General features: G+C 43.5%; 1 protein-coding gene across 9 annotated transcripts in view; it reads left to right on the top strand.

Moving 5' to 3' along the window:
- The window catches only part of DMD (dystrophin), a 2,096,968-nt gene that overhangs the window by 2,020,707 nt on the left and 63,174 nt on the right, over nucleotides 1-13,087 (top strand). For all 9 annotated transcript variants that reach the window (XM_070944209.1, XM_070944203.1, XM_070944204.1 and 6 more), the window contains 2 exons: nucleotides 6,367-6,533; nucleotides 7,995-8,106. In XM_070944209.1, the coding sequence (XP_070800310.1) occupies nucleotides 6,367-6,533; nucleotides 7,995-8,106 (279 nt within the window). The remainder of the gene's footprint in view (nucleotides 1-6,366; nucleotides 6,534-7,994; nucleotides 8,107-13,087) is intronic.

Here is a 13,087-nt window from a genome sequence, read left to right as displayed (position 1 = left end):
GAAGAAACCAGTGTGGCTGCACAAATACCTCTCTGACAAATTGAAAGAAAAAAGGACAAATATAAAAAATGGAAAAAGGGATACATAACTAAGGCAGAATACCAGCAGATAGCCAGAATGTGCAAAGACAAAGTCAGGAAAGCAAAGAATCAGAACAAACAAAGACTTGCAACAGAAGTCAAAGATTATAAAGTTGCTTTCAACATATAAATAAGAAAAAAAAAAATCAAGGAAACACTAAAGAGAGAAGACGGCAAGGAAGTAACAAGCAGCAGAGAGAAAGCAGAGCTGCTTAACTCATTCTTTGGGTCAGTCTTCACACAAAAATAAATTATAGCCCAACCTACCAAAAACACAAATATAAAAGACAGACTAGAAATAAAATTTAAAATAAGCAAAAAAATGGTAAGAGAAGACCTGTCTGATCTGGATGAATGCAAATCACCGGATCTGATGGACTACATCCCAGAGTGCTAAAGGTGTTGGCAGATGTCATCTCAGAACCATTGTACCATATCTTTCAAAAATCCTGGAGCACCAGGGAAATACCAAAGGACTGTAAAAGAGCTGTTATGTGGTTCCCATCTTCAAAAAAAGGAAAAAATAGACCCAGGAAACTACACACCAATCATCCTAACATAAATACTCGGGAAGATACTGGAAAAGATAAAAAAAACAGATCTGTGAACATCTAGAAACAAGTAAAGTAATAACTAGCCAACATCCCAGATGATAGGCTCAAGATCCAGATGGATCGTGACAGATCTCTCCTACAATTAATTTTTTCTTAGCCACCCCTGCCCCTGTCCTTTTGGCTTCTGGGGGGTTTTCTCATGGAATTTTTTGATCAGCCTGTCTGCTCTTATGTTTTGACTCTTCAATCAAGTGGCTCCTGAAAGATGGTATCCTTTCCATTGTACTAAATACTGTAACCTCCCCATGCACAGTCTAGAATCCAGGATTCTTTTTACTTTGTAATGGGTCTCTCCCTGCACTGTGATGGGACCTGGGGCTTCCTGAGCTACTGGCCACAGCTCCGAACCAATTACTGGCTTCAATAGATTACTGTGGAAAACCAAATATATTTCTCCCAACAGGCATGGAAATTTCAACTCCACCATGACTGGATTAATTATTTTTATGATGGGAAAAGGTTCTATAAATTTAGGACCCAGTTTTCTACATGGCAGTTTTAGTTTCAGGTAATTGGTGGAGAGGTAAACTTTCTCTCCTATGTGAAATGGCTTCTGAGGGGATCACCTTTTGTCTGCCTGCTCTTTTTGTGTCACAGTGGCTTTGGCGGTGCCCGTTTCACATTCCTCCAAGCATCCTGCAGGGAGTCTATCCATTCAATCAGGCTTATTGAGGAATGGGGCTCCCGAGGGAAATCAGGCATTGGGATAAAATCTGCCCCTGTGGCTACCTTGAAAGGTGTGAAGCCCATGCTGCTATGTACAGCATTATATGCCACCTCAGTGAAAGGTAGCAGATCAGCCCAATTGATTTGTTGGTAATTTACATAACACCTCAAGTACTGCTCTATCATTGCATTCATACGTTCCACCACCCCATTAGTACTCAGATGAAAAGTGAGCTAAGCCCCGGGATTCCCCAATTGACTATATGAACTCCCTCCAAAATTTATTTATTTTTATTTATTTTATTAGTCATATTTCTATGCCGCCCACTCTCCAAGGACTCTGGGCGGCTTACACCAAAGACAGTGTACTAAATAGCATATTGCCCCCAACAATCTGGGTCCCCCACCTCGGAAGGATGGAAGGCTGAGTCAACCTTGAGCCGGTGAGATTTGATCCGCTGATCTGCTGAACTAGCAGTCAGCTAAAGTAGCTGCAGTTCTGCACTCTAACCACTGTGCCACCTCAGCTCATTTAGCCATAGACTGGGACACACACACACACACACACACACACCCATCAGAGATGATCCTCTTTAGAACTCCATTCAGTTGGTAAATGTACTTCAGGAACAGCTTAGCCAGTTAAAAGGAGGCCAGAGCAGGCAATGAAGTGGGCCTGTTTGGAAAAAAGATCAATTACTGTCCAGATTACGATGTTTCCTCCACTTTCTGGGACTTCCACAATAAAGTTCATTGCTATTTCCTGCCAGGGTTGTGACAGTTCGGCCACTTGCTGTAACAGTCCTGGGGTTTCCCAGGTCTTTTTTTCATCACTGTGCATGTGGCATAGCTTTTTACATAGCTTTCATTGTCCTTTTTCATTGCTGACCACCAAAATTGTCTTTGCACCAGATGCCATGTCTTTAGGAATCGAAAGTGGCCGACTTGCTTGGAGTCATGGCTTCTTTGCAGAAATTGGACCCGGAGGGTGCTGGGAATGTACAATTTTGGACCTTTCCATGCCAGTCCGTCTCAGGAGGTCAGGAGTTGTTGGTTGTCCCTGAACCAGGGGTTGGTTTGCAGCTCAGCTTTGAGCTTTTGAGTTAGCTCTTCCCCCGATTCGCTTGATTGCCTTCTAGTCCGTTGCCTCATAGTGACTTGTGCTGCCTTCTGGGGGATAGGAATGATGGCATTGACCACGCTTACTCTTGTATTGGGATATTTGGGACAAGGCATCTGCTAGGAGGTTTTTCCTTCCTGGGATGTATTTCAGCATGAAGTTGAATCGGTTAAAATGCTGCACCCATTGAACTTGTTTGGGAGAGAGCTTCCGAGGGGACCTAAAGGCCTTCAGATTTTTGTGATCAGTCCATACTTCAAACAGCACTTGGCTCCCTTCTAGGAAATGCCGCTAGGTTAATAATGCCCAATGGACCATGAAAACCTCTTTCTCCCACACCACTCACCTTTGTTCAGTGTGGGTGAGTTTTCTGGAGGTGTAGGCGCATGGTTGGAGGTTCCCCTCCTTGTTCTTCTGGAGGAGGACTCCCCTATGGCTACATTGCTGATATTTGCCTGAATAACGAATGCTTCCTCGGGGTTTATGTGCTTTAGGACTGGTTCCTCCGTGAATAGACATTTGAGTTTCTCAAATGCTCCCTGGCACTCCACAGTCCACTTTAGTGGCCGGCTGGGTTGCAGTTTGGCCCTCCCTTTCCCTGTTTTTAGCAGTTTGGTGATGGGCAGGACTGTTTTGGCAAAAAAGGGGATGAACCGCTGGTAGAAGTTTGCGAACCCCAAAAAGCTCTGCAGTTGCTTGAGGGTTCGAGGGTGTTGCCATTCCAGGATGGCTTTTACTTTTCCTGAGTCCATTTCTATCCCCTCGTTCGACACTTGATAGCCTAGGTATCCCTGTCAAGATGGGTCTTATGGAACTCGAATTTGGATAGCTTGGCATATAGGTTTGCAGCCAAGAGTTTCTTTAGTACGTGGCTGACTAATTTGATGTACTCCTCCATTGTTTCAGTGAAGATGAGGATGTCATCTAAGTACGCTAGGACCCCTTGTACAAATACTCATGCAACACTTCATTTATGAGTTGCATGAAGACCGCAGGGGCCCCTTGGAGCTCAAATGGCATTACTTTGAATTGGAAGCTGCCCAGTGGGCAGTTAAAAGCAGTCTTCCACTTATCCCCCTCTTTGATTCTCACCCTGTAATATGCCTCCCTCGGGTCTAGCTTGGTGAAGATCTTCCCTTTTGCTACGTGGGCCAGCATGTCTTTCATTAGGGGTAGTGAGTACATGTTTTCCACACACGTGTCATTAATTTCCCTAAAGTCCGCACAAAGTCTCATCGTCCCATTTTTCTCTCTCTCTGAATTTTGCTGGCTTGATGAAGCCTCTGGCTAGGTCTTTGTCAATGTATTCCCTTAGGTCCTTCATTTCCTTTGGGGTCATGGAGTAAATTTTTGGTTTAGAGAGCTTTGTGCCTGGTAGGATCTCAATAGTACAGTTGGTGGGGTGTGGTGGGGGTAGCACATCACATTCTTTCTTATTGAACTAGGTCACAGAATTATTTGAGGATTAGCTGGGTTCCTGGTTGTTGCTCTAAAGTGGCTTTAAGGAGCTTGTTTCCTTCAGGTTCTGCCCAGTGCTGGACAGCTCCTCCCTTCTGGCTGCCTTGAGGAGGGAGAAGGCCTCTTCCTAGCCTTATTTTTCTCTCTCCCCCTTCCCACCAGATCATTGGGACCCTAGAATCACTGCCTCATCGTCACTGTCATAGGGGGCAGGCTGATGGTCCCTCTATGCCAGAGTTCCCTTCGGGACTATTACAAATCAGATGATCTCCCAATGTTGGCCTATCTCTAGCTGCACCAGCTCAGTGAGGTGCATTGCAGGGGAACCTCCTATGAGTGATTCATTGACTTGCTCGAACTTCATGGCTCAGAGCAGTCTCTTCGCTCTGATCCCTAGCTTCCGGACTGTCAGTAGGCTAATTAGGCACCTTGTGCAGCCTGAGTCTATTAGGGCATCCACCTCTGCCTGGATTCCTGACTTTGGCACCACTTTTTTGCGGGGATGGCAAAGGGGCGGATGGCTTCACTTACCATTGGGTCGTTTTCATCCTCATCATCACTGTCATGAGGGCAGGCTGCTGGTCCCTTTGGGTCAGAGTTCCCTCTCCCCCACTTGAAGTGGGGGAGACCTCGATGGCCTGGTGTATCAAACTCCACTTCTCCAAACCCTTCTGTGATGGCTATTTTGGCTTAGACAATGCAGCCAAGGTCACTTTTGGCTGGGGTGTTGGTGCCAGGCACTCAGCGGCTTGATGACCTTGCATGGCCACCTCTGAAGCACTTGATGGAGGCTTGGGCCGGAGCAGGAAGAAGGACAGTTTGGCAACCGTACCGACAGCCCTCTTGTGTCCACTTGGGCTTCGGTTTAGGTGCTCTGCGCTTCTCACATTGCTTACGTTTCAGGTCCATTGCTACGGCCATCTGGTACCAGTCACAAATTTGCTTGGGACCCCTTGGTCCAGGCTCTCCTTAAAGTAGTAGACCAACAGTCGGTCTGGCCAGTCACTCTGCAGAACTCCTGCACATGCTCCTTTGCCAGTTGGCCCCCCTGCTTTTGGTCTCGGATTTCGGCTTCTGCTTGCAAGGCTTGGGACTCTTCCTCAAATCTGACTCTCAGCTCCCCCACGAAGGCTTCAATATTCCCCAACTCTGGTGCATCTTCATCATGGAGTATCTTCACCCACTCTGCGGCTTCTCCCTCTAGGTTGGCGGTCATGCCATTCACCATCGCCATGTCCGATGTGTAGGCTGGGGCATAGCAGTCCATGTGGGTCCACATCTGGTTGAGGAAGAACATCAATTTCTCCAGGTCTCCGTCAAAAGTGGCCTTCATAAGTGGCGGGTCTGCCAACAGAGGAGGGGACCCCACGGTCTAGGTAACCAACCGGGCCCTGGATAATAAAGCCTCAGCAGATACCTGTGCCATCCAGGAGGAGTCTGAGGTTGCCTCATTGAACCTGCTGCTGGTTGCTGTCTTGTGGGGGCTCTTCCTTCGGCTTGGATTTGCTGCCCCAGCTGGTTGGGGAGGTGGGCTGGCCAACTTGTGCCACCGGGGTTGGGCTCTGGCTCCAGCGGGTCAGCAGTGGCTGAGCTGGCTAAGCTGCTGTCACCACAGATGACCCGATTCAGTTCCACTGTCCATGTAGTCGAACCTCTCCCTCTGCCACTCTACCATAGTGAAGGACAGTCAGGTACTTCCATTCCCTGTGCTCATCCCACTTGGCAGTCCTCTTCGCTTTCCATTTCAGGATGAGAGTGGCCAGTGACTGAGGAGACCTTGGGAAATTCAGCAGCACTTGGCTCCCACCTCCATTCAGTAAAGGTCCTCAGTGGCTAGGGTTCCTCCCACATCACTGGCTTATCAGTCCTTTCCACACAGACCACCAGTGACCACCATCTCACCAGAGTGACTTGCCTGTGGCGTAACCCCAGCCGGGGCAGTCTTCTCCATCTCCAATCATCGCTGAGTCTTTTCCACCCGTCCAGTGTTGTTGGAAGGACAGTTGGGGCTCAGGAGATTTCGTTTAATGTCAAGGCTCTGACTAATGAACTCAAGCAAATCGGAACTCTGAGACTTGGCTCCTTCTCAAAGGTCTTCTTTAATGAGTACATCATATCAGCACAGCTTCAATGGAAAACCAAATCTAAATCTTTCTCGCGGTTACAGTATAATTAAACTAGGAAATAACTCCATCCCCAAGTGTCACAGGTCATATTGGCCAATTGGGTTAATTGGCCAGTTCTTCAGGCACTCCTTCCCCAACCTTATCTGTTGCCAGTAGAGATGATCTTGGTTCTGATGAGAAAGCTCTTTGTTATGTCTAGTAATGCATTCCAATCTCCTTCCCTCTGTGTGGCAACTGAGGAACAGAAAGATGGCTGCTGCTAAGTTTGGTTCAGAGTTGACAGCATCACTTTTCTCTCGCAGGCAAATAACAAACCTGAAATAGAAGCGGCTCTTTTTCTGGATTGGATGAGACTTGAACCACAATCAATGGTATGGCTTCCGGTTTTACATAGAGTGGCAGCTGCTGAAACTGCCAAACATCAGGCCAAGTGCAACATCTGTAAAGAATGTCCAATTATTGGATTCAGGTAAAATGCTGAATTAATTAACGGTTTCATACCACTGGAACTATAATGATATGTTATTCAGTATAGAAGCGTACAATATAAGTTCAATAAACAGTGGTAGCATAGAACATCTCTGTAAAGAACAGATTGGTTTTTTATCAAATATATTTCTCTTTCTTAAGTGAACTAACGCAGGAAACATTCTGCAAATTTCTTCCACATTGAACACCTAAATTTTGTCTTTTTTCAAATTAAATATTCAGAAATTAATCAAATGAGTTTTATGAAAAAATAAATTCCTTCTTCATTTTGAAATTGTGTTTGGACACATAAAAATATATGCAGGTAGTCCTCAACTTACAACCATAATATTGAGTCCAAAATTTATGTTGCTAAATAAGATAGTTATGTGAGTTTTGCCCCATTTTATGACCTTTTTTGCCATAGTTAAGTGAATCGCTGCAGATGTTAAATTAGTAAAACTGTTGTTAAATAAATCTGGCTTCTGTGCTTTCGAGAAGGTCTCAATGAGCCCAGGATATGGCAACCATCATAAATATGAGTCAGTTGCCAAGCGGCTGAATTTTGATCACATGACCATAGGGATCTGCAACAATCATAAGTGTGAAAAAAACTCGTAAGTCACTTTTTTCAGTGCGGTTGTAACTTTGAACAGTCCCTAAATGAATAGTTGTAAGTCAAGGACTACCTCTATGCACAATTAAGATACTTTTGAATAGTAACAGTACAAATTTTTTAGCTCTTTTTTAGCTCTTTTTAGCTTTTTAGCTTTTTAAGTGTAAATTGTGTTTTAATTGGATTGTTTTAAATTGTGGGCCAAAGCTGTATAATTCTTTTAATTGATTTTAAATTTTGTATTGGTATGTTTTTTATCCTTGGCTGTGCACCGCTCTGAGTCCAATAGGAGAAGGGCGGTATATAAATTGAATTGAATGAATAAATAGAATAAATGATACTGGCTCCGTTATTTTGAATGATGCCCAATTTATTACCAGGTGAGGGATTGTAGAATAGATACAATAGGATCTCATAAGAGTGCATCCAGTAAAATTTTTGATTCTGATTTTGAAATCAGCTGCAACTTCTGACTTTTTTAAAGCTACAGTTTTAATCATTTTGATTATTTCAGTGCACTGAATCCCTCTAACACTGAAATCCTGCTATGACAAACAGCATGTCTGATTAGTTGATAACCAATCTATTACTGCTTTTGGGCAACCCAAGTTCTTTGATATTTGAATGAAATATATGTTTATGGGCTATGCACAATTCAAAAAACAAAAATGGTTTAAGAGTTTTCAGAGTTATTTTTCCAGTGTTCTCAGTTTTTGTAAATGGATCTCTTATAGTTAATTTTGTGCTGCTGATTAAAATATGAAGCTCTAATATATTCTTCAGACTTACACTGAAACACAGTTTACTGTTAAATTTGTAAATTGCATCTTTTTCCTTCTCTTTCAGATACAGAAGCTTAAAGCACTTTAACTACGATGTCTGCCAAAGCTGCTTCTTTTCTGGCCGAGTTGCAAAAGGTCATAAGATGCACTACCCAATGGTGGAATATTGTACACCAGTAAGTAATGATCACAGTGGTTGTAATATAAATCGCTGAATGAAGCACAGTATTTGTATTTGTGTAGATAAATCAGTAAGATTGAGTAAGGAATTGTTGAAGAAAAGTGAACAATCTATGCATATTTGGATGGAAAGCATTCTGTCTTTTGTACAATCAAAATGGAAGTCATAATAGTTCGTGGTTCATGTGTTACTTTTCATATACCATATATTGTTCGAAATTATATACTGGTAAAGTTAAGATTCATTGCTAAAATTGATTTTGGGTATTGTTCCTTAAGATCTGAATATTTCCAAAATATATGTTTGCACCATAAAAGAATCCTCATCGTATTATGACAAAATTACTATCTAATTCTGCATGCAATTGTTATAATTAATCCATCATATAATGGTTGTAATAATTGGTTGAATATGCTGGTTTTAGGAGAGATATCATTCTTTAGAATGATTTCAGTGTTTGATATGTATGTCAAACATTGACAACATCCAGCCTGGATTCTGTATTTTAAAAAATGGCTTATTGTCATAAACTGTTTGAAAGCTCATAATTTAAGACATTCTTCAGATGAAAAGAAGAAATTATTTTTTTTAAAAAAACATTCCAGTTTATACAGATACACCACAAAGGATGTACCTCATCTTATTAACTTTAGCTATAATCTTTCAAATACAGCCTAAAAATAAAAATAAGTAGAATGGGACAAGGGATGTATCCTTTTATGTTGTCTTCTCCAGTGAAACTTACATAATAATTTCTGTTAAGTATAACCAAAAGAGGATGTGAAATAGACACGTTTGAACAAGTATTCATTCTTACAATCTGGCAGAGAAAATTGTTAATTCTAATGTTAATGTGCAGTTCCACTTTCTTCCATTCTGTAATTAGATGTTACTTCTACTTGCCTAGTAAGAAAAGATGGTATTAAAAATCAATATGAGCTATAAATGGCATTTGTTCTGCGTGTGTGTGTGTGCGTGTGTGTGTATGAAAATAAGAACAATGTGGCATATTGGTTAAGTTACTAATCTCGGAGCAGGCAGACCCCGATTCTAGCCCTTTCTTAAGTGCATGTTTTCTGAAATTTGGTATTGTTGGCTAATTTAGAATTTGCAGGATGGATACCAAAGCAGAAGGACATTAAAAGAAGTGCTAGGACTGAAACAAGCAAAATCATGTTCATGTAAACTGTCCCTGTTAATTATTTATAACACAAGGAGCCCGTCCTCCACCTGCCATGGTGAGCCTGCCTGGATTTTCATTTAGCAAGTTTTCCAGCCTTGCCACTTCTCTTCTCTGAGCCGCTGGCTACCCCATCCAGCGCCTTGCTAGCCACGCGGCCGCCAGCCACTAGCGAGGTGCTTGGATGGGGATAGGCTGCGGTCAGTGGCCGCGTGGCTAGCAAGGCTCTTGGATCAGGTAGCCAGCCACTGGCGGCCATTGGTTACCCCATCCAAGCATCTTGGCCTGCCGCTGACCCAGCAGGACTGTCCTGCGGCCGCCTCCCACCCGTGCGGCGCCAGCCTATCCTACCCCATCCAGTCACTGGGGGAGCCGCACAACTTTTCTCCGCCCCGGAACACTGGCTGCCCAGGCTGCAGCTGATGCTCTGCATCGTAATGGGCTCCAGGAGGAGGAGGGGCGCCGTCTGCCCCATTGCAAAGCTCAGTAAGAGCAACCAGAGCCGGCTGCAGGTGCAGCCGGGCGGGCGCACACGCAGTGGGCAAAGGCTTAAGGTGCCACCTCCAGGCCGAGGGGCGACCCGATCATGCGGTAGGTGCACAGCCGCCGCCACCTGGGCGGGACAAGAGAAAGTGAGATGGAGAGAAAGAAAGATGAAGGAGAGAAAGGAGGGTGTGAGAAAGAAAAATGGAGAGAAAGAGAGGAAGGAGAGAAAGAGAGGAAGGGAGAAAGAAAGAGATGAAAGAGATGAAAGAGACACACAGAGATACCTGTTTAAAAGAAAATATTGGGAGCCACAAAACTTGGATTGGAGTAAGTGATATGGAGTTGGCAATGCACACCCAGGTTTAAGGTTGTGTTTAAGTGTTTACATGTGTTTAAGGTTGAGTATTTAAAGTTGCAGACCCCTGACCTACCCCACCCAATCGCTTCACCCTGCAGCCAGCCCTATAGGCCTGCGCCCGCCTCCTACCTGGGCAGCAGCAGCCTACCTACCTCGGTTGTATCACCTTGCCCTGCAGCCAGCCCGAACGCCCGCCTTGGACTGCCTCCGACTGCTCCAGCAGGTCATTTTTATTTAATTAATTTAATTAAGAATGCTGCAATGGGCATAAATGATGACCGGTCAAAAGTGCGAGGACCTGTCAGAAACCACTTTTTTCAGCCCTCTGGGTAATCCCTATGTGCATATGGACTACTCAGAGGGCTGAAAAAGTTATTTTTGACCGGTCCTCGGACTTTTGACTGGTCCTTGCACTTATGATTTTCCTCACTTTTTACGTTTTACACCCTATCTTTTCACCGTGGTGAAGAGAAGTAGTTGTGAAATCTACACAACTGAGTGACAGTCTTGTTAAGAATGATGCAACGGGGGACTTCCGGTGGCTCCGCAGACGACGAGGACGGTCTCCATAGACCGCCAGCCACCCGATCTGTTAAAACCGCCCTGACAGCGCTAAACAGCTGTCCGGCGGTTTGAAAAAACTCTCCTTCGGGCAAAGAAGGAGAGGAGAGTCGGAGGGGGTGGGTAGAGCTTCCCGAAAGTCACTGGATTAATTCCAGGGACTCGGAGGGTGAGAGCTCCCCAGTTCACCCCTCCCATCGCTCCGGATCACTGGTGCCTCTGTTATTCAGAGCAAGACGTCTGCGTCCAATTCTGCCGGCAAACAGTGAGTTTTAATGATTTCTAACAAGGCAGACAGAGCGGAAGCAAGAGTGCAAGCCTTTTAAGAGAAACAGAACTTAACTCCGTGAATACATTGTTGCAAACGGAGCTCTCTTGAGCTGGAGGCTGGAGAGGAAGCCTTTGTTATGGGCGGAAGGGAAAGTGAAAGTTAAAGGGAAACTGCTTGTTAAGAGCCCTCTGCCTGAAGAGAAAACTGCTGGGGATTGAGCATAGCTTGAAGAGAGGATTGTTTATTTTGGAAAAACTTTGAAATATACTTTGTAAGACTGTTTATAAGATTTTGTGGCTGTAAAAGGAAAAAACTCTTTTTAAAAAAAAATGGCTGCTAAACAACTAAAGCCACCAACTTCTAAAGGGGGAGGAGGTTCCCCTGTAGTGATTCAAAAACAACAACTTCCGGCTGATACACAGTCACAAGACCTTAAAGAATTTATAATGGGTGCCCTGAACAATCAGACAGAAATGATGAAAGAATTTTCAGAGGAGCTAAAGAAACTTACAAGTGTGGTGGAGGAAAAACATGATGAAATAAGAGATGACATTGTTTATGCAGTTTCAGGATTGGCTACTCACATGTTAAAGATTGAGGAGAGAGTACGGGAAATAGATGATGCCAACTTGGAGCTTGCAACTAAACTAGGAGAGGTTATGATACAGACAGAGAAAGTGGATGACGAAATGGTTATGTTACAATACAGATCAATGGAATTTGCCCTGAGGCTGAGAGGTTTGAAAGAAAAGAGTGGTGAAAATTTAAAAGATGTTTGTTCCAATGCTTTAGCAGAGCTGATCTCAGAAAGGCCAGAAGATGTGGCAATTCAAATGGACAAAATTTACAGGGTCAATTCCTGGCTGGCAAAACAAAAGCAGCTACCAAGAGATGTGGTGATTTATTTTACAACAAGGAGACTTAGAAATGACATTTTGCAAGCGTCTTACAGAAATAAGACTAAAGTGGAGGGACAAGAGTTGGTGGTCCTGAAAGAGCTTCCTCCTAAAATGTTAAGAGACAGAAAGCAGTTTGGTTTTTTGGTGAATGAGCTAAGAAATCAGCAACTCCAGTACAGATGGGATGTCCCATTTGGGATAATAGTGACATACGCTGGGCAAAGATATCGTTTAAACACAGTTGGAAAGGCAAAAGATTTTTATGCCAATGTTTTAAAGGCTGGAAGGCCACCCTCACCAGGGGGTGCTAGAAAGCAATTGGAAATCACACAACAAGAGAAAGATGGAGGGCAACCACAAACTTATGCTCAAGCACTAGCTGGAGGAGCCATTCTGGAAGAAGATCCACTATTGAGTGGGGGTCCACCACCAACCCTTGAGTCATTAACGATGATACAGCTGCCAAAAGATCAACGATTGACAAGAGCTACTTACAAACAACATCTGGCACAACAGCCTCAAGATCCAACCCAACAAGCCCAAAAAATACAAGCAGTGGGAGGAGCTAGGCCGAAGTCTAAAATGGCGGAGGAGGTTCAGCTGATGCTCTCAAAGCTTGGAACGCCCAGAGATGGCAAATAAATTTTTATCTTGGAATGTTAACGGTTTAAATTCTCCACAAAAAAGAAAGAAAATATTTCACTATTTGAAGCAATTTCAGAACGATGTCATTTGTTTGCAAGAAACGCATATTAAATTCTCAGATCAAAAGTACTTGATAAATTCGAAATTAGGTACACATTTTGTGGCATCAGCATCAGAAAAGAAAAATGGCCTAGTTATATACGTTAAAAGAGGCTTAGTGGCCAATTTAATTGAGGCTGACACTCAAGGTAGATATATTGCAATTGAATTAACAACACAGAATGGGAAGCTGCTTGTAATTGGAGTATACGCACCTAATCAACAACAAGATAAATTTTACAAACTTTTACATACCAAAATATTACAATGGGACTATAGATCTTTACTTTTAATGGGTGATTGGAATGGGGTATTAAATACCCAGAAAGATAAAAAAAGTCTTTCCAAAATTTCCATGCGTGCTAAGTTGCCTAAATCTTTTTTTGATATCTTGGAGGATATGGAGCTCAGAGACATTTGGAGAGAAAGGAACGTATTGGAGAGCGATTTTACTTTTTTTTCAGATAGGCATCAATC

This window comes from Pituophis catenifer, unplaced genomic scaffold, assembly GCF_029215685.1.
Source record: "Pituophis catenifer annectens isolate HBS135680 unplaced genomic scaffold, rPitCat1.0.hap2 SCAF_4, whole genome shotgun sequence".
Taxonomy (NCBI): domain Eukaryota; kingdom Metazoa; phylum Chordata; class Lepidosauria; order Squamata; family Colubridae; genus Pituophis; species Pituophis catenifer.
Note: the sequence above shows the minus strand (reverse complement) of the source record. Positions and strands in the feature narration are given on the sequence as shown.